The following is a 20,715-nucleotide window of genomic DNA, read 5'->3' on the forward strand; positions in this document are numbered from 1 at the left end:
ACACACACACACACTGTCAGGGTGTGGTCCTGTGCCACACACCACACACACACACACACACACACTGTCAGGGTGTGTCCAGCCTCACCGTGGACGGTTGAGGTTGAAGGCCTTCTCGGCGCTGCCGGCCACGTTGCTGGCCACACACACGTACTGCCCCGTGTCTGACACCTGAGCGTTCAGCACCTGAGACACACACAGCAGACCGGTGACATCATTCACACCCAGGAAGTGACATCATTCAACCCAGGAAGTACCTGCACTCACTAACCTCTAGAATGACACCCTATGCTCTCATGAAAAGGGATTAAAATATTATAATAATACAAAATATATATATATAGAATAAATAAATAATAGAATCAATATTGTTATTTCTTTACTATTATGTATTGTTTAATATTTATACAATTATTGAGTTGTTCATTCAGTTCTTGTCCAGGTCGGTCCTGACTGGGCTCACCTGCAGTGTGCGTCGTTGGACAGCAGTCTGGGGGAGCTGATTGGCTGGCTGTTCTTCAGCCAGGTGACATTGGGCGCGGGGTGCCCGTCCACGTGACACTCCAGCAGGGTGGTCTGGTTCACAGGACCCTCACCTGGTCAGGGGAGTCACCCCCGCACGTCGGATGAGGGGGGGACTGAGGGGGGTGACACACAGACAACTTGCAGCCCGTGATTTATATCATTATTCAGACAGCCTATCGGATTAAGTCTGTCTATGAACAGATTACAACATGGAGACAGGACATTTGTCCCAGATGTGTGTGTGTGTTTGAGAGTGTGTGTGTAAGAGAGAGAGAAGGTGTGTGTGTGTGTCCGTACTCAGCACTCTGACGTCATACTGGATGGAGTCCCTCCTGCCTCGTTCACCGCCACGCACGTGTACCTCCCAGAATCCTTTGCCTGAGCCCAGGGGATCTGCAGCACACGGCCACCTGCAACCACACACCAGATCTCTCTCTGAACAAGCTCTCTCTGTCTCTCTCTCTCTCTCTCTCTCTCTCTCTCTCTCTCTCTCTCTCTCTCTCTCAGAACAAGCTCTCTCTTCCCTCTCTCCCTCTCTCTCTCTCCCTCTCTCTCTCTCTCTCTCTCTCTCTCTCTCTCTAGAACAAGCTCTCTCCCTCACACACACACACACACAACCATACATACCCCCCCTCCTCCCACACACCAGTAGTCCATACCAGGTAAGATGAGCACTTGTCACTGGAAGCCAGGGCGCGCCGTCCTTGTACCAGGTCAGGTGGGCGGGGGCACTGCGTTGGTCTCACAGTACAGGGAGATGGGGTTGTTCAGCACCACGTCCCTCTGGTCCAGCCAGCTGCCTGGGGGGGAGGGGGGGAAGGTTCCCTCCCCACCGGGCCTGGGGGAAACTGGGAGGACTGGGGGAGGAGAGAGAGGAAGGGAGAGGGAGAGAACGAGTGTGTGTGCATGAGAGAAACAGACAGAGGGAGAGAAGAGAGAGAGAGCGAGAGCGAGAGAGAGAGAGGAGAGATGAAGGTCGGACCTTTGTTCGTGCCACATCCTGTAAACCTGAGAGAGAGCATGCAGACAGATCCAAGGCACATGACCCCTCCACCACCTCTGACGTCATGAACCTCCAATCAAAGGGAACCCGCTTCACTTGAATATTTACATCAAAGTCCTTCTCGTCCTCCCCGCGCACGTTGGAGGCGATGCAGGTGTAGCGGCGCGTGTCCGACACCTGGGCCTGCTGATCTGGACCACGCGGCCGCTAGCCGTGATGCTCACGTGGTCGTCTGCCCTCAGGATCTGAGAGAGAGGTAGGAAGACAGAAAGCCATTGCATGTATGTAAGTATGTGTGGTAGAGAAAGAGCGAGAGAGAGAGAGAGAGAGAGAGAGAGAAGAGAGAGAGAGAGAGAGAGAGAGTGAGAGAGTGAGAAGAGAGAGAGAGAGAGGAGAGCGAGAGAGAGAGAGAGAGAGGAGTGAGGAGGGAGGGATGGAGGGAGAGAGAGATACAAACCACGTTTTAAACGTGTGTGTTTTCTAACCTGTCCGTCCTTGAACACTGCAGGAGGGCACGGGGATGCCTGAGCTTCACACTCAGCGTCAAGGTGTTGTTGACCTTCAGCTTGACCTCCTAGGAACCAGCCCCTCCCCCGGAACATTGTTCTTATTGATCTGAGGAGGAACTACGGGAGGAGAGGCACGCAGTTACTAGCAACCAAAGTTACCTAGCACCAAAGTTACCTGGAAACCTAGGAAGCGGCTGGGCCTGCTCAACCGGGAGGTGACTCACTGTAAACTTTGACCTCGTAGTCTTCCAGGGTCTCCCCGGCCTCGTTGGTGGCCAGACAGGTGTACCTCCCCGCGTCCTCCTGCCTGGCGCTGATGATCTGCAGGGTGCGCCCGCCTGGGGGGGTCACATCAGGGCCGGGGGTTAGGGTCACATCAGGGCCGGGGGTTAGGGGTCACATCAGGGCCGGGGGTTTTAGGGGGTCACATCAGGCCGGGGGTTAGGGGTCACATCAGGGCCGGGGGTTAGGGGTCACATCAGGGCCGGGGGTTAGGGGTCACATCAGGGCCGGGGGTTAGGGGTCACATCAGGGCCGGGGGTTAGGGGTGTGTACATAAGGGACAGGACGTTGAAACAACTCTCTGGGTTTGACCCCTGACCTGGAAGCACTCTGATGTTGCGGTTGGATTCGAAGGGGGTGCCGTCCTTGAGCCAGGTGATGAGGGCGGGGGGGTAGGACTGCACTCGCACACCAGCGACGTGGGGCTGTTCAGGGTCACCGTCACCTCCTCGGCCGCGCCCTCGGGACCAGAGCCAGAGATGGTGGGGGTGACTGGGATGGAGGGAGGGGACAAGACCAGTCACTGCTGGGTGTTACATCACCCCTGTGTGTGTGTGTGTGTGTGTCTGTTTGTATATATATACACTTACGTATGTACGTGTGTGTGTGTATATACACAAGATATGCATGTGTGTGTGTGTATACTGTATACACAGTATGTTTGTGTGTGTGTGTGTCTTACCCAGGATGTTAAGGTTGAAGTGCTTGCTGCGGTCCCTGCGCTGTTAGAGGCCAGACAGGTGTACCTGCCCGTGTCGCCCACCTGGGCGCCCCACACCTGCAGGAAACGCCCGTGTGACATCACCTGCTGACGTCTGTCCAACGGCTGGCCGTCCTTCAACCACCTGATCTCCGAGCGGGGTTACCTAGGCGACGGTTATGAGAGGGGATCTTAAGATTACGTCGGAAACAATGACACAGTGAAGGAGTGATGACTAAGTTAAAACTTATACTTGATCTTATACATTATATTTTTTGTTGTTGTTGTTTAAAGTACTTTATTTTTATTCAAAGCACTATTTTGTATGAAAACTACAGACGATAACAAAATCTTGTATGATGAACGTGTTTCCATAGCGACGGAGAGACCTACCTGTGACCTCACACGTCAGGGTCACGTTGTGCCTCTCCTTGACCTTGACGTCCTGGACAACACCTCCCTCCACGATGCTGGGGGGCACTGCAGCATAACACACACACACACCAGGGTTTACACACACACACACTCACACACCAGGGTTTACACACACACACACACACCAGGGTTTACACACACACACACACACACACACACACCAGGGTTTACACACACACACACACACACACACACACACACCAGGGTTCACATTAACACACACACACACACACACACACACACACCAGGGTTGACACACACACACACACACAGAGTTGATGTTGATGATGTTACCGAGGATCTCCATGTCAAAGTCCTTCCTCTCCTCTCCTGCACTGTTCGACACCACGCAGGTGTATCTCCCAGAATCCTCCACTGACGCATGCATTAGGCGCAGGCTCCGCCCCCCTGAGAGAAAAAAACAGACAACGATTGGCTGAGCTGAAACCGTTGAGCCAGAATGAAATTACATTACGTTTTTTAGAGTGAGATATCAGTGTCACTCCTCAGAGTTTTAAACTACATCTGAGTTCTCCTCGTTGTAGTAAACCCTCTTTAAGATTTCTGTGAGTGGCGGAAGTTTCATCCAATGGGAGCTGACCTGAGAGGACCCGGACGGAGCTGGAGGCTCTGATTGGCCGGCCGTCCTTCAGCCAGGTGATGGTGGGGAGGGGGATTCCCGAGGCCTCGCAGGTGAGGGCCACAGGGTTCTTCACCACCACACTGACCTCCTCTGGAACACGCGTCACTCCACTGATGCTGGGGGGGACTGGAGAGAGGGTTCCAGAAGGGTGGGGGGGGGGAGAGGGGGTGGGAGTGAGAGAGAGAGGAGGAGTGAGAGAGAGAGGGTGAGAGAGAAAGAGAGGGGGAGGGAGAGAGAGAGGGTGATGTAGAGAAAGAGAGAGAGGGGGGGAGTGAGAGAGAGGGGGGGGAGTGAGAGAGAGGGGGGGAGTGAGAGAGAGGGGGGGGAGTGAGAGAGAGGGGGAGAGAAAGAGAGAGAGGGGGAGGGAGAGAGAGAGGGTGAGGGAGAGAAAGAGAGAGGGAGGGAGAAATGGTGAGGGAGAGAGAGTGAGGGTGAAGGGGAGTGAGAGAGAGAGAGAGGGTAAGGGGGAGAGAAATAAAGAGAGAGAAAGAGAGAGAGAGGGAGAGGATGAAAACGTGACCATGTGATACGTTAACGTGTAGTCATGTGATCTCTGTAGTCCTGTAGCGTATCCATCCTGTCCTAAACGTGTTCTCTCACCGTGTACGTTGACGTCATGCTTGCTGTCGGCCTGTCCCGCCACGTTCACGGCCTCACACGTGTAGCGGCCCGTGTCCGACACATTGGCGTCGGTCAACTGCAGCAGCCGGCCCTCGTTCAGCACTCGGGCTCCTTGCTGCTCCGTGATTGGCCGCCCGTCCTTCAGCCAGGTGACTGCCGGGCGCGGCACGCCGTCCGCCTCGCACCGCAGGGTCACGTTCCCGCCCCTCGTCACCGTGACGTCCCCGGCCCCGCCCTCGGCCCCGCCCCCACTGGGTCTGATGGAAGGGCGAACTGAAGTGAGAGGAGTGGGTGAGTGAAAGCCACGCCCCCTTAAGACGCTACTCACTTCCTGTGTCTAAACGTTTAAGCCAATCGTACGCTTTCCTCAGGCCGTGTGGGGAGTGAGGGGGCGGGCCCGCGGTCTGGACGTACCGTACACCTGCAGGCTGTACTCCTTGGAGACGGCGTCGGCCGCGTTGGTTGCCGTGCAGCTGTAGGAGGCGGAGTCTGTCCTCTCGGTGCTGGAGATCTGGAGCTGGCGTCCTCCGGACAGAACCTTGACCCGCGAGGACGAGCTCACCTCCGCCGCTACGGGATCACAGGGTACAGACCGGCGTGAGACACACATACACACGCGTAAACACACACTCACTCACACACCCAGGTGAGCTGTCGTACCGTTTTTCCTCCAGGTGAGGCTGGGAGGGGGGATTCCGCTGGACTCACACACCAGTGTGATCAGGTTGCCCTCCATCACGGTCAGGGGAGACACCTCCTCTGACCCGCGGATGCTGGGAGAGACTGGGACAACAGCAGCGCAGTCAGTCCGACGTCTTTGCACACAGAGGCGCAGCTAAATAGTGTCGTTACATTTCAGTGATGTACCGTAGGAATGCAAGGAGGGCAGCTGTAATGACACCAAGACGACACTAGAGGGCGATCTTGCCATGTTAGGAGTCTAGAGTGCCTCTTTCTGTTCTCTACAGTGCGTGTGGACAGTCCAGTACTGTTATTATCACACACACCACAGGACTACATCTGCCTCAGGATGTTATAGGCTGACTGGGGGTTTAATATGCTGCACAGCTCTCCTTCCAGACCATACGAATGCATGCATGGAACATGCACACACACTCGCACACACACTCACACACTCGCACACACACTCACACACACTCACACACACTCACACACACCGCCCCCTCTCACACGTCGCCTCCGAGGTGTCAACGGATCCAACATAAACACCCGTGTCAGATCAGACCAAACAATCCGGGCGCCATGGTAACAGCGGGCCGCTACAACTCCAGAGCCTGTTCACTCCGGGAGTCTGTTTCAACAACCGGGCCAGCTCTGTTAATGGAGCGCTGCCCTGCTGTCGAGAGACCTGCCTGTAGATCACCCTGAGGGCTTCTGGAGAGAGGAGAGAGACCTGCCTGTAGATCACCCTGAGGGCTTCTGGAGAGAGGAGAGAGACCTGCCTGTAGATCACCCTGAGGGCTTCTGGAGAGAGGAGAACTTGGAGATCCTTTCAGAGGCTACGCTCCAAACTAGGTCATCTGGAAGTTATGTTATTGAATGTTTCTTTAGTCGTTCAGTGAATTATCTGCCGACATGGGCAGGCACTCAAGTAAGCATGAAAGTGACACACACAATCACGTGTGTACGCACACACACACAGACACGCACACACACACACGCGCACACACACACACAGACGCACACACAAACTCACCCCAGACGTTAAGGTTGTAGTTCTTCTCGGTCTTGCCGGCGACGTTGGTGGCCTCACAAGTGTACCTGCCCGAGTCCTGCACCTGGGCACTGTCAACCTGCCACAGGATAGGGCCGTCAGCCTGTCAATCACACTCAACGACCAATGACAGTGACAGGGATGCAGACAGGAGGGCGGGGAGAGGTGTCCTCCTACCTTCAGGACGCTGCCGTCCTCGGACACGGTAAGGCCGGGCTTCCGGAACAGCGGGCGGCCGTCTTTACGCCAGGACAGGGTGGGCGGCGGGATGGCGTCGCCCTGGCAACGCAGCTCGACCGGGCGACCCAGCATCACCGTGGCGTTCACCTCCTCGCCCATGATGTTGGGAGGCACTGCGAGAGACACACACACACACACACACACACACACTGATAAACGTGGGCCAACTGGGCCTCTGTTTCCCACAATGCAACTGGCACCGGGGCGGATTTCAGACCCAGACGATGACCTCAGACTGGCGATGGAGATGGACTCTCAGAAGTCCAGCACTCCGCCCTGCACAACTCCCTCTGGTCACCACCCTGCTGGACAACCCCTCGAAACAAAACAAACTACTACGCTACTTTCCACTTCCACTGGGACGGCCAATCAGAAACATCTGACTCATCATCAGCCCAGATAATCCTAAAATACGGTTCGTAGTGTGATTGCTGCACTTTCTCAATCAGAAACCTCCCGTTTGTCTTGGCGTCGAACACTTCAAAAGGGGGCCAGTTTCTCGCGGAATGATGTCAGTTTGGAAAACAAAACACGCGTGTGTCACGTGTGTCACGGGGGGAAGGCCAGACGCAGGATGTAGTTGGAGAACGGTTGTGATTAAAGACAAGTCTGGCTTTCTTTGTCTGGACATCGTCCTCTGCTGCGCTGAGCGACGCAGACGAGATGCACGTCTCGTCACACATGTTGAAAGCGTTACGCACTCACGAGACGTAAACACGGGCGCTCGAACACTGACACACACACACACACACACTCACCACTCTCTCGTGTTACAGTTCTTCAGAGTAAGTTGAGGAAATTGATTCAGACTGGAGTTGATTGGGCTCATTTAAAGGCTAAATTGGTCAAAACATCTCTTTCCTGAGGTAAACTGACTGAAGTGTTTAACTTTCGACAAACCACACTTATTTCCAAGTTGTAGCATATTGCTTGTGCTGAGTTCATGGACTTGTTAGTAGCCATTCTAGAATGTGGTGCGTGCGTGAGTGTGTATGTGCTGAATGTGTGTGTGTGTGTGTGTGTGTATGTGCAGAGTGTGTGTGGTTTAGACTGTACTCACCATACACATGCAGGTCATAATCTCGGAGTTGCTCTCCCCCAGCATTGACCGCTACACAGGTGAACCTGCCCGTATCACTGACCTGGGCACTGCTGAACAACAGCACTCTGCCACCAGACAACACCTGGAAACACACACACATTATTATTATTATTAGAGGATCACTTGACACACACACAAAAGACCCACAACCAGGATAAAAACCTGGCGCCCACACAAACAGGAAGTAGAAGGTGTTTACCTGTATGCCATTGGATACGCTGGCCACAGGGCTGCCGTCCTTGAGCCAGGTGAGGTTGGGCGGGGGCACCCCCGACGCCTCACACTCCAGCCTGGCCTCCTCGTTCACCACCACCGTCACCATGCCCCCCCGGCTGGAGATGACCGGGGGCACTGCCGGGGGAGGGGAGGGCTTTACACACCAGTCACATGACAGACTGGTACTCACGCACACTCTCTCCACACACTCCCTCCTCCACACACTCCCTCCTCCACACACACTCTCTCAGTCTCAGTTGTGTCTGACGACATCAGCCTGTCTGATGCAAAACAGAACTGGCGTTTCCTGTGCAGAGATAACTGCGTGACTCCTGTAGACCCTCACTGTTCTCTCAAGGGCTGTTCTAACCACACGCGGGCCCCATGAGAACGTTCCATGGGTTCCTGATCGTATAACGTACTGCTTCCTCCCATGTGGTCATGTTCACTGGACTCCACCATCTGTGAGTAACTCATCACCTGCATTCTGGATGACCTCTGACCCCCCATGTGCTCCCCCCTGCTACGTCTGACGAACACGTTGGGTTTTGGACCGCACGGTCATGTTGTGGTTTCAAAAGGTTCTGTGTGTGGTCACGGTCGCTCACCGTACACCTGGAGCCGGTGGGAGAGCTCCGCCTTCCCGGCGAGGTTGACCGCCACGCAGCGGTACAGGCCCGCGTCCGAGAGCTGGGCGCGGTCGATCTCCAGAACATGGCCGCGTTTCAGGATGCTCACGCCGGCTGCGCTGGTCAGCGGGCGACCGTCTTTGTACCAGGTGATGGCTGAACACACGCGGACAGAGAACAGGGACACAAGTGTCATTGTCCACAAGACCTTGAACATTACACTTTTTTGGGGGGGTCATTTAGCAGACGCTCTTATCCAGAGCGACTTACAGTAAGTACAGGGACATTCTCCCCGGGGCAAGTAGGGTGAAGTGCCTTGCCCAAGGACACAACACATTTGATACGGCCAGGAATCGGACCAGCAACCTTCTGATTACTAGCCCTATTCCCTAACCGCTCAGCCACCTGACTCCCTCCACACTTCACCATGCATGAACTGTACATGAATACTGTAACATCTGATTACTCAAAACACGTCTCATTCAAACGCATTTTGTTCATCACCACTTTCTAAACCACTCTTCGACCACATTTCGTGAGAACTCGTGAGACACTTTTCACGTCTTCAACTAGCTCCTTTATCTGAGCTGTAGTCCGACCTGGCTCTGGTCCAGCATCACTAGGTGACAGAGTCAGGGAAAAACACCCTGGCTTGCAGCTGTTTGAAACGAGCTCGTTTTCTGATGAATCCATTCCTGGGTTATCAGATCAGGAGGGAAACACCTGCTCTGGATATGCAGAGACGTCCCCCGGCCTCGACCGTGACGCCGCTCATCGGAATGTGGCCGTTCGCCTCTCCCTGCTGCACGCACGCACGACCTCAGAGGGCGTGCAGGTCGACCTAACCCTGCCAGCTGGGAGGTCAGCCTAACTCGGGTGTGTGTGTGGGGCGGGTCCTACCTGGGAGAGGAGCCCCTGTGGCCTTGCACTCCAGCTTGGTGGGGTAGCTGGCCAGGATGGTCTCATTGAAGATCTCTCCAGAATATGGAATGCTGGGAGGCTCTGTGGAACACGCACAGGCACACACACGCGTGTTGTATGACAGGCTGGCGTGTATGTACGTATACTCAGCCCCAGAGGAGGAAGATAACATAAGTGCACACAAAGCCGGAGGAGGAGAGACAGGGAGAGAGGTGTTTTTCCCGTTACCATAGACACTGAGGCGGGTGTGGTGTTGAGCCTCCCCGGCAGCGTTGGTCGCCACGCACGTGTATCTCCCAGCATGCTCTGCTCTGGCCTCCGTGATGACGAGGGTTCTACCTTCCAACTCCAGCTGTGAGAACACACATGAGCATATACAACATTTAGATATCATACATCGACCTGAGACTTTGACTGAGAACTAGGGGAGGGTAAAGCTTAGTGGTTAGAGCATATCAAGAGGTCACAGGTTCAAATCCCCAATTGTTCAATCGAATGAATACAACTGCTCAAGCGAGGGTGTTTGTGAGGGGCAGGTGAGAGCTGCCACCTTCAGGTGCTCCTGCGTCACGTCCACAGGGCGGCCGGTCCTCAGCCAGGTGATGCTGGGAGGAGGGACGCCAGCCGCCACGCACTGGAGGCTGATGGGCTTGTGGAGGACCACCGAGCGCTCCGCAGGACCCGACGAGCGGATGGACGGAGGGACTGGAGGGGGGGGGGGGAGAGAGAGAGAGAGAGAGAGAGAGAGAGAGAGAGTGGAGGGGAGAGAAAGGGAGAGAGAGAGTGGAAGAGAGACAGTGGGAGAGACAGGGGTAGAGGGAGAGAGGAAGAGAGAGAGAGAGAGTGGAGGGAAGAGAGGGAGAGAGAGAGGAAAAGACGTAACCATCAAAGGAAACAGACGACCCTCCGAAATCCCAGTAAAAGAGAAGACGAGATGCCGTACTGTCATGACTGTACCCTGCGACACTTCTGTTGCTTGCACACAGAGCAGAAGATACAGGTTAAGAAGCCAAGCTGATGCCTCGTGTCAAGATACAGGATCGATCGCATGCAGGAGCGAGCAAGAAGGCGCTAGCTCACCGTGAACCACCACGTTGAAGTCCCTCTCGTGGTCCCCTGCCTCGTTGGTGGCCACGCACTGGAAGCGGCCGTGTCCGACACCTTGGCCCGTGACACCAGGCCAAGGGGGGGGGAGAGGGATAAACACAAAAAAAACAAAAGAGAGCACCCTGCCTGACCGGCTGGGCCGTCCTTGAACCACCTGGAGAACAGCCACGCCGCAAAGGTTGAGGTGTGTCTGTGTGTGTATCTACGTGTGTGTGTGTGTGAGTGTGAGAGAGCCTTACGTGATGACGGGGGCGGGGCTTCCTGTGGCGTGACACTCAAGCTCCAGAGCGCTGTCGACGACCACCGTGGTCTCCGTCTCCTCCTCCCCGCCCTCGATGAACGGGGGCACTGGGGCGGAACCAAAAATGTCAACAAACACGTTTCACATAGGAGGCCACAGGAGAACACAAGGAAACAGGAGACATGTTAGAACTCTTGTTTTCCTTCCCCTTGACTCCACGGTAGAACATCTCCGAGCATTTGACCTTTTTGTGGCCGAGTACCTTTGAAAACCTTGTCCTCACAACCCCCTCCCTTTGGTGTTCTCAGAGTCTCAGAGTAACAACGGTTCTACTGTACAGCAAATCAACAGCCCATGAACCCAGATCTGAAGCCATCTGGGCAGACTGGCAGACGTGATGTGGGAAGACGGCGTGTGTACACGCTGGGTCTCTCCCCCACATCCAGATGTGGAGATGATCGATGCCGAGCCTCAGATCCCAGATCTCTCTGTGGCTCTCTGTCTCGGGTTCTAACATGAGTTCACTTGATTCTCTGCACCTCCCAGCTGAGGCAGCGATGGGAAACACTGGGATGCTGGGAGTCTTTCTCTCGTGACAGTGTGTGTGTGAGAGGGATTTGGGAGAAAGAGAAACATGTGTTGAGTGTGTGTGTGTGTGGTGTGTGTGCGTGCGTTTGGTGTGATGTGTGGTACTGTATGTGTGTGTGGCGTGTGGTGTGTGAGATGTGTGTGTGTGTGGTGTGTGCATAGCCACCATGCATCATCCTTGCTCTTCCACAGTCATGCAGATGGCTAAAATCATTCCGACACAGTGGAGAAGACTGATCGTCTACATATCTCAATATTTCTTTCTTTCTAATACTGTTTCTCCCTATAGCACAGACGAGCGCACACACACATACACACACACACACACACACACACACACACACACACACACACACACACACACAAGCTTAGTTGCCAGAACAGAGGAAAACAAGTTAACTCTGGGCAAGTCTCTTTCTCCTGACGTTGACTAATCACCACACTGAAAGAAAAATACAGTAAAATAAACTAGAGCAAATGATCTTAGATTGGTGTTTTCCCTGAGTCCTGTCATCTCTGTGATTTACTGATCAGACCTGTCTGGCTGTTACACCAGGATAGAGTTACAACACCAGAACGTCTGAGCCAAGACAAATAAAAAGTCTATATTTTGAGAGACTGTGGTTCAGAAGACAAAGAAACTCATTCGAGGGAAGCTGGACTGTATCACCGTGCTGCACACTGAACTCATGCGTTGATGTGTACGTGTGTACGTGTGTGTGTGGGGGGGGGGGGCAACGCACCTAGCACGCTGACGTCGTACTTGATCTCCTTCTCCCCGGCGATGCTGGTTGCCAGGCAGACGTAGCGTCCGGCGTCGGAGACGCTGGCGGAGGTGATCTCCACCCTGCGGCCTTGCTGGAGCACACGGACGCCGGGCACTTCCCTGACCGGCACGCCGTCCTTCAGCCAGGTCAGCGAGGGCGCTGGGTGGCCCCCGGCCTCACACTCCAGGGTCAGGGGCTGGCTCAGGACCACCTTTCGCTCTGTGGGGGTGTCCTGGCCCCCCGCGATGGTGGGGGGCACTGAGGAGAGACAGAGAGAGACAGAGACAGAGAGAGAGAGAGAGAGAGAGAGAGAGAGAGAGAGAGAGGAGGAGAGAGAGTGTAAGAATGAAGAGAATATCAAGGATCTAATGTACACAGCATAATGTATTTCTAATGTCAACAACACTTGTCTACAGGAAATATCTTCTTCTCAATTTCCCTCCAAGTCGTGTTCCACACCTGCAAGAGACACCTTGTTAAAGACAAAGAACCCAGACCAGAGCGCCATGTCCTGGCAGGACAGGGAAGGTTCTTACGGTAAACGTCCAGGCGGTAGTTCCTGTCGGCGCTGCCAGCCACACTGGTCACCCTGCAGGTGTAGCGGCCGGCGTCGGACGCCTGGGCGAGCGGGATCTTCAGGAAGTGACCTCGGTCCACGTACTGCGCCTGGCGGCTGGACAGGACGGCGGCGCCGTTCCGGTACCAGGTGACGGCCGGTAGCGGGACGCCACGCGCCTCGCACTCCAGCGTTACCGTGGCGCCCAGGAGGGCGGTAACCTCGGAGGTGAGGTTCCCGCCTTTGATGGTGGGGGGGACTGAGAGGACGGAGAACAATTTGCAATTGTTTAAGCTTCTTTCCTTTCGTATTCGGCAACACCTGACACACACAAACACACACACGGACCCCCACCCCCCACCACCCCCCCACCAGCATCCCCCCCCTCACCATAAACACTGAGGTTGAAGTCCTTGGACTGTTTGCCCGCGGCGTTGGTGACACTGCACTGGTAGCGGGCCTGGTCTCCCAGACGGGCGCTCTTGATCTTCAACACCTGCCCCCCGTCGGAGAGCTCCACGTTGGGGTCGCCCAGGAACAGCAGCCTGGGGGGAGAGGAGGGGGGCGTGGAGGTCAGCTACTGGAGGGAGTCTGACAGCAGGCTGGAACAGCCCCAGCTGCTCTCAGGGGACATGAAGGCATTATGGGTAGGTTCCTATGGCAACATAGGATTATAATCCCTTCATTTTCAGTGCCTGGAGGCCAATTCCGCTGCGGTAATCTAGTTTAATGCCCCACTCATTCCCTGGGATTATTTATGCATACATTTTCATGTTGATTTAGTGAGAAACAAGGCTGCGTGAACTTGGAACAGGAAGTAACTCGAGAGCACTCACTTCCTGTCCTTGTACCAGTGGATTGTGGGAAAGGGCACTCCTGTGGCCTGGCACTCCAGTCTGATCTCCTGGTTGATCACGGCTGAGATGTCGCTGGAGGAATCCCTCCCCGTGATGGTGGGAGGGACTGAGACGCAGAGTAGAACAACTGTGACTAAGAACGTAGAACGTACAGACCTGCCCGGCAACGTACGGTTCTACGCATACTGCAAAACCACAGATTCTCTCATGTCTGATGTGTACTGATTGAACTTTGACTGAACATTCTGCTGTGTTGATGCGTGGTGGTTTGTTCTGAGTCGTTGAGCTGAAGGTGTGTGTGTGTGTGACCGTGTGAGGTGCCGCGGTGCTGGGTGGGGGTGGCCTCCTACCCAGGACGTCCAGGTGGAAGGCCTTCTCGCTGCTTCCTGCGATGTTGACGGCCTGGCAGCTGTAGCTCCCTGCGTCGCTGGAGGCGGCCTGCTGGAGCCTCAGGGTCTTCCCCCTCTGCAGGATCTGCACACTGCTGCTGGGGACCACCTACACACACACACACGCACACACACAGACACCACACACACACACGCACACACACACACACAGACACCACACACACACACACGCGCACACACAGACACCACACACACCCAGACACGCACATACACATTCATCACATTAAAGAAGAAAAACAAAAAGTGCTGTAAAGAATACAAAAAGCTAGGGTTTTTGTATTTCTCCGTTTATCTCTCTCCGTTCTGTGACAAGCCGCCGAGTATACTATACACGTAATCAAACTGGTGAAACCCTTTAAAACACATTAGAAACACTGCAAACTGAAGGGTCAGCAACATTTCCACTCTTGCTCTGAACTTGCATCACACAGGGAACGAGACATGACCTAGTCCTTCAAACAAACTCTCCATTACCAGACTAACATGTACCGACAGCAAGCCTGCCCCCCGAGCAGGAAGCAGGAAGGTTGAGGGGAGAGGCTGAAGCCACTAAGGACCAGCACCCAGCCAGCCAACATGAGATGGAACATTACTCTCCATAACACTCTCATATTAATACATCATTATTATGTGCCATTACATACACGGGGCCGCTGATTAGATATTTCCCTGACCAGTGTTTTTATCTGACACACAGGCCTACGCAAGCTTCTATGCACACACACACACACACTCACTCACCACACACACACACACACACACACACACACACACACACACACTCACACTCCCTCACGTCTGCGTATGATCCATATAAAAATGTTTTTATGAGCTTTGCTTTACTCCCCTTCACGTTGGAGCGTTCACCCTGTAATCATAACTCCCTCTCCTCTAATGGGCTCTCTTTAATGGAATAACAGCCTTCTATAAATCAACCTCTCTTTACTTTGAGCCAACGTCATGTATCCAGTCTATTTAACCCTGACAATTACGAAACAAGGACATTATGAAGCTTCTAGTGGAATAATCTTTGACACATGATTGGCACTTGGGTATGCGATTGGAGTTCACCTACAGGAAGTCCGTCCTTGTACCAGGTGATGACCGGGGTGGGACTTCCTGTGACATCACACAGCAGGGTGGTGGGCTGGTTCAACACCACGGACACGTTGCCCGGCGACGCGTTGTCACGGATATCCGGGGGCACTGCAGGGAGGCCAAGGTGGAGGTCAGGGTTGAAGGGTCAAGTAGAGGATTTAAGGAATGAATGAATGTATATAAAAGGACACTGTTCGCTATGCTATGCTATGCTATGCTATGCTATGCTATGCTATGCTACGCTACGCTACGCTAAGCTATGCTACGCTACGCTACGCTACGCTACGCTAGCTCACCGTTCACTTTGAGCTGGTACTTCCTCTCGGTGGAGCCGGCGTCGTTGACGGCCATGCAGACGTACTCGCCGCTGTCCAGGGGCGACACGGACGCCAGGATGAGTAGGGTGCCGTCCTCCAGGATGGAGACGCCGGGCTCGCTTCCTGTCAGCTCCTGGCCGTTACGCAACCACCTGATCACCGGCGTGGGAGTGCCTGAGAGGGAGAGAGGAGGGGAAGGAGGGAGGAAGAGAGGGAACAATGTTTGGCAGTAGTTTTAAAGTGTGTGTGTGTGTGTGTCTACATGTGTGTGTGTGTGTCTACATGTGTGTGTGTGTGTGTGTGTGTGTGTCTACATGTGTGTGTGTGTGTCTACAGGTGTGTGTGTGTCTACGTGTGTGTGTGTCTACATGTGTGTGTGTGTGTGTGTGTGTTAGAGCGTACTACCAGACCTTTGGCAGGGCATGGGAAGGCTATGCGCTGGTTGGCCACTCTCTCCTGCAGGGGGCTGTTGAACGGAGGCTCCAGGACGTCCACCACCGGGGGGACTGAGGACACACAGACACACACACTCATTGTTAATATTAACTATTGAATATCCAGTATACATGCATGTGAAGACAGTCAGCGCTGTGAGTGGACCCACCCTGCACCAGCAGCTGTGTGTCGGCCTGGTCCTGGCCTGCCAGGTTGGATGCCAGGCAGGTGTAGATGCCCTCGTCCTCCACCCTCACCTGGCCCAGGGCCAGACTGCCGTCTGACGAGACGCTGTAACGCCCCCCGTCTGCCTGCAGGGCGGCGCCCTCCTTCAGCCAGGCGAGGATGGGCTCCGGGATGCCCCGGGCGGCGCAGGGCAGCTCCACAGGGTGGCCCACCTGTACCTTCATCACCCTGGGGCCTGGCTGGATGCTGGGGGGCACTGGGGAGGGAGGTGGGGGGGGGACGTGGTGGTGAGGGAGAGGTTATTGAAACGTGTTAATCGGGCTAGTAATCTGAAGGTTTCTGGTTCGATTCCTGGCCGTGTCAAATGAAGTTGTGTCCTTGGGCAAGGCACTTCACCCTACTTGCCTCGGGGGAATGTCCCTGTACTTACTGTAAGTCGCTCTGGATAAGAGCGTCTGCTAAATGACTAAATGTAAATGTGAATGTGTTGTATATAAAACAGACACTCCTAAAAGACCCCTGAATACACAAGTAGCGCTTTCAGTGCAAGAAAGGCAGATATTATTATTATTATTATCAGTATTGACGACAGTTACTGTCTTTGTGTGGTTCTACTGTAACTTAAATCAAACCCACATCCTGAGAATTGTCGTCGAACGTTCCTTTTCTAACCAACTTTCTCGTTAGGCTTCTTCCCCAAGACCACACATCTTTATCTTTGACATTTTCCCCTTTTTTGTATCTTCCTTTGAAGCCTATGACAGTGTTTAACGAGTGTCATAATTCGCAGTCTGTTCTGAGTGTTTTGGCACCAATGCACGTGCCTACACACACACACACGCTCGATCATTATAATCTGCCGTTCAGATTGCCGCAAGTTAATGACAGCGTTCATCCAGCGCCTGTGGTTTCCAGCAGCACTTAGCACGTTCCTGAACACCCTCTGTGCAGTCATCATGTTCGACTCAACGCTGTCATCCCGTTTCATTTTCTCTTCTCTCATGTCTTTCTTCTCCTCTCCTCTGCATCCATCCATCATCTCCTCTCCCCTCCCCTCCCCCCCCTCCCTTGCCGTCTGTCCGAGGTTGTGAACCTCTCCCATGCTGACATCACCTGGGCCAAGGTCCTCTCTGTCTCTCTCTCCGTCTCTGTCTCTGTCTCTCTCTGTCTCTCTCCGTCTCTCTCTCCGTCTCTGTCTCTGTCTCTCTCTGTCTCTCTCTCCGTCTCTGTCTCTGTCTCTCTCTGTCTCTCTCCGTCTCTCTCTCTCCGTCTCTCTCTCTCCGTCTCTCTCTCTCCGTCTCTCTCCCTCCCTCTCTCCCCCTCTCTCCCCCTCTCTCCCTCTCTCTCTCTCTCTCTCTCTCTCTCTCTCGTCACAGGACACATTCAGGACACATCCCTCCCGTGTTTTACACCGGCAGTGGGATGTTCTCACGCACGTGGTATTTAACTGCATCACTCCTGCGAGTGTATGTCTGGGCTGAAACGCAGGATGAATGACACGGCTCAGACGATTAAAACAAGCTGACAGATGATGTCGTTCCCTGGGAATGTCTGTGGATGACTGCTTGTCGACTGAGTCTTCCAAGTGGGTACATTTGCATCTGTTCTGAGTTGCTAGTCTGAAAGATGTATCATTAGACTGTGGATATAGTATAATTGTACTGGGAGCGTTAGCTTATTAGCGTAGCAACAGTAGAGCACCACAGAACCTTCCGGAATATTCTGTTGTTCTGGTTTGTGTCTTTATGAGAAGAGTGTGAAATGAATACAATTGTGATGTAGTGTCTGTGTGCCTTCCAGTTCTGTACAGTATTTAGCATAGGCCCTTACCGTGAACACTGAGATTGACAGTCTGGGTGAAATTGCCAGCAATGTTGAAGGCGAAACACACATAAAGGCCGCTGTCAGAAACTCTGCTCTCTGCGATCTTCATAGAGCCTGAGGGCAGCTGGGTGTGTCTGGGGAGAGGGACACACACGTCAAACACACATGGGTGTGTGTGTGTGTGTACCTGTGTGTGTGTGTGTGTACTGTATGTGTGTGTGTGTGTGTACTGTATGTGTGTGTACTGTATGTATGTGTGTGTGTACTGTATGTATGTGTGAGTGTGTACTGTATGTATGTGTGAGTGTGTACTGTATGTACGTGTGTGTGTGTGTGTACTGTATGTGTGTGTGTGTGTGTGTGTACTGTATGTGTGTGTACTATATGTACGTGTGTGTGTGTGTACTGTATGTGTGTGTGTGTGTACTGTATGTGTGTGTGTGTGTTACCTGAGAGAGTATGGTGAGATGAGCTGTCTGTCCTTGGCCCAGGTGATGACTGGAGGAGGGACACTGTGAACGTCACAGGGCAGGGTGACCTCCTCCCTCTCTAGCACCGTCACGTCCAACACACTGCCCGCCCCCCCAAAACTGGTCCTGGGACGCACTGGACACACACACACACACACACACACAAAACATACAGATATAACGACTTAACCCTCGTGCTGCCTTCGGGTCACATGACCCAAAGGTTCATAACGAACCATCGTTGTGTTTGCCCAATTTTAACCAATACAAAAACAAATAAAAATAATTTTCTTTTAACCTTTGCAATGTGGGGGGTCTGAGACAGCCCAACGGTTAAAAGAAAATGCTTCACTTTGTTTTTGTATGCGGTAAAGTTGTCGCAATACGACGGTGGGTCACAATGACTGATGCTTCAGAATGACCCGAAGATAACACAAGGGTTAAATAAGCAAACACTACACACATAATACAAATGTCTTGTAATCAATGTGTTCAAAGCAACAGGGGGGGAGGGGGGGAGGTGCCGTCGTGTATCGTCCCCACCACCGGGGCCTGTTTCTGGGCCGTACCGTAGACGGTGAGCTGCACCTTCCTGGAGCTGTAGCCGGCAGCGTTGGTGGCGGTGCAGACGAACTCGCCGCTGTGGTTCCCCGAGGGAGAGGCGACACGCAGGCTCCCGTCCGTCAGGAGGGAGAAGGCCGGACCACCCAGGTTCAACAGCTCCCCGCTCTGCACGCCACAACACGGGGTCACCCACGGACGAGGGCAGGGTTAGAGGTCACTCACGAACAAACAAGAAAGACTTGACAGAGGACGTACGTTTCTGGTTGGGTTTTCCAACCGTGTCGATTCCAATATCAAGGCCCGTTTCCCTCCCCTATCGTTTCCCTCTCACGTCTGTCCTCGTGTGTAAATATACCAAACTGTGTCTTGCACCCAAACCGAAACACACAGCTGTGTGTTCTCCACTGGGCCGATGGAGCGCTTGTCAGATATGAAGATACGAAGGTTTGAAAGCACATGTGTGGGAATCCTAATGAACGAGCGGCAAGCTGCAGGCGCTGGAGGAGGAGGAGTCTGGTTTCACAGCTCTCCCGGGCCCCTTTCACTTTAACAGCACCGCTTTTACAAGTCCGAGAAACCAGTGTGAGAAGCAGAGAACGAAAACCACACACACGCACACGCGCACACACACACACAGGCGAAAGTGGTCGTCCACATGTGCAGATACGCGTGTATGGCGTGTACACGGACCAGCACACGCCATGACCACGCTAGGCTCGGTCGTATGCCTCTTCAAAGTCTTCTGCAACAATTCTCCAATAAATCTGTGATCGCTCTGAAAATACTCAATAAGCCACGAGGGAGGGAGAGAAAAGATACAAGCCTCTCTCTCTCTCTGGCCTCACGCACGATCAAAGCAGGCTTCCCACTAGCAGAACCAACCAGAACAGCCTGACTCCCTCCACAACTGCAGAACCATTTAGTGTAGAGAGAGTGTGTGAGCATGCATGAGTCTGTGTGCGAGAAATCTCTAGTCAAAACCCAGGTGTACCCTAATAGCCTATTTAGAGAATTTGCACCTAATCAATCTAGAGTTTGTGTGTGTGTTTGCACAGCCAAACTCGGAAAAGAATGTGTGCGTTCTGGGTTTTCCACAGGAAGGATTGAAGCAGAAACAGAAATCAAAATGAGAGAAGTTGCCTTCACTTCTCAGTCTCCCACTACGACAATTTACAACCAACAGCCAAACTCTCTCGCTCTAGTAATTCTCCATTTAACGCTTTCCTTCCTCTGCCAGCTTCATTCCCTCTCTTTCTATCCCTCCTACCTCATATGCAATACATCCATACCGTACATAGATACAGGCCATATGTACGGGTGTCTGGATGAGCATGTGAAAACATGTCCAAGTTTGTTTGGTTCCAGAGTTACAGCGAGTTACTCTGCTAATAAGAACGGGCGCTGTGTGATGTCAGTCTCATTCCCTCCACACGTCCCAGGCCACTGAGGAGTCGGGGACGCTTGTGGTTTAGCGTTGTGGTTTGGCGGAGAGAAAAGAGTCTGCCTTCTGTCAGCGGTCACAAGACAAACGTCGTTCGTACTTCCTGTTTGACCCGTGCGAGTCTCTTTCATTACCTCTCTCTCTCCCCCCCACTACCTTCTCTCTCTCTCTCTTTCTCTCTCTCCCTCTCTAGCAGAAACAGCTTGTCCTACAGATGTCCTTGTATTTATCTTTTCTTCTTCCCTTCCAGCCTATCTGAATGTGTCCTGTGACAACTGACAGAGAGAGAGAGA

The 20,715-nt window shown here is 53.4% G+C and overlaps 1 protein-coding gene across 1 annotated transcript in view; it reads right to left on the reverse strand.

Annotated features, from left to right (window-relative positions):
* Positions 1-20,715, reverse strand: part of hmcn1 (hemicentin 1) — a 68,414-nt gene that overhangs the window by 17,094 nt on the left and 30,605 nt on the right. The window contains exons 21-56 of the mRNA XM_067230229.1: positions 18,987-19,146; positions 18,397-18,553; positions 17,954-18,081; positions 16,107-16,379; positions 15,913-16,008; positions 15,482-15,676; positions 15,163-15,293; positions 14,028-14,175; positions 13,657-13,783; positions 13,211-13,365; positions 12,801-13,079; positions 12,241-12,522; positions 10,908-11,016; positions 10,800-10,822; positions 10,642-10,722; positions 10,112-10,266; positions 9,790-9,913; positions 9,541-9,642; positions 8,620-8,796; positions 7,995-8,146; positions 7,754-7,877; positions 6,631-6,806; positions 6,436-6,532; positions 5,379-5,501; positions 5,133-5,288; positions 4,698-4,991; positions 4,056-4,223; positions 3,749-3,862; positions 3,413-3,499; positions 2,759-2,811; positions 2,639-2,717; positions 2,262-2,375; positions 1,567-1,719; positions 1,272-1,382; positions 475-596; positions 96-186 (exon numbers count right to left, since the gene is read on the reverse strand). Of these exons, the coding sequence (XP_067086330.1) occupies positions 96-186; positions 475-596; positions 1,272-1,382; positions 1,567-1,719; positions 2,262-2,375; positions 2,639-2,717; positions 2,759-2,811; positions 3,413-3,499; positions 3,749-3,862; positions 4,056-4,223; positions 4,698-4,991; positions 5,133-5,288; positions 5,379-5,501; positions 6,436-6,532; positions 6,631-6,806; positions 7,754-7,877; positions 7,995-8,146; positions 8,620-8,796; positions 9,541-9,642; positions 9,790-9,913; positions 10,112-10,266; positions 10,642-10,722; positions 10,800-10,822; positions 10,908-11,016; positions 12,241-12,522; positions 12,801-13,079; positions 13,211-13,365; positions 13,657-13,783; positions 14,028-14,175; positions 15,163-15,293; positions 15,482-15,676; positions 15,913-16,008; positions 16,107-16,379; positions 17,954-18,081; positions 18,397-18,553; positions 18,987-19,146 (5,116 nt within the window). The remainder of the gene's footprint in view (positions 1-95; positions 187-474; positions 597-1,271; positions 1,383-1,566; positions 1,720-2,261; positions 2,376-2,638; positions 2,718-2,758; positions 2,812-3,412; positions 3,500-3,748; positions 3,863-4,055; positions 4,224-4,697; positions 4,992-5,132; positions 5,289-5,378; positions 5,502-6,435; positions 6,533-6,630; positions 6,807-7,753; positions 7,878-7,994; positions 8,147-8,619; positions 8,797-9,540; positions 9,643-9,789; positions 9,914-10,111; positions 10,267-10,641; positions 10,723-10,799; positions 10,823-10,907; positions 11,017-12,240; positions 12,523-12,800; positions 13,080-13,210; positions 13,366-13,656; positions 13,784-14,027; positions 14,176-15,162; positions 15,294-15,481; positions 15,677-15,912; positions 16,009-16,106; positions 16,380-17,953; positions 18,082-18,396; positions 18,554-18,986; positions 19,147-20,715) is intronic.

Source organism: Osmerus mordax, chromosome 27, assembly GCF_038355195.1.
Source record: "Osmerus mordax isolate fOsmMor3 chromosome 27, fOsmMor3.pri, whole genome shotgun sequence".
Lineage (NCBI taxonomy): Eukaryota > Metazoa > Chordata > Actinopteri > Osmeriformes > Osmeridae > Osmerus > Osmerus mordax.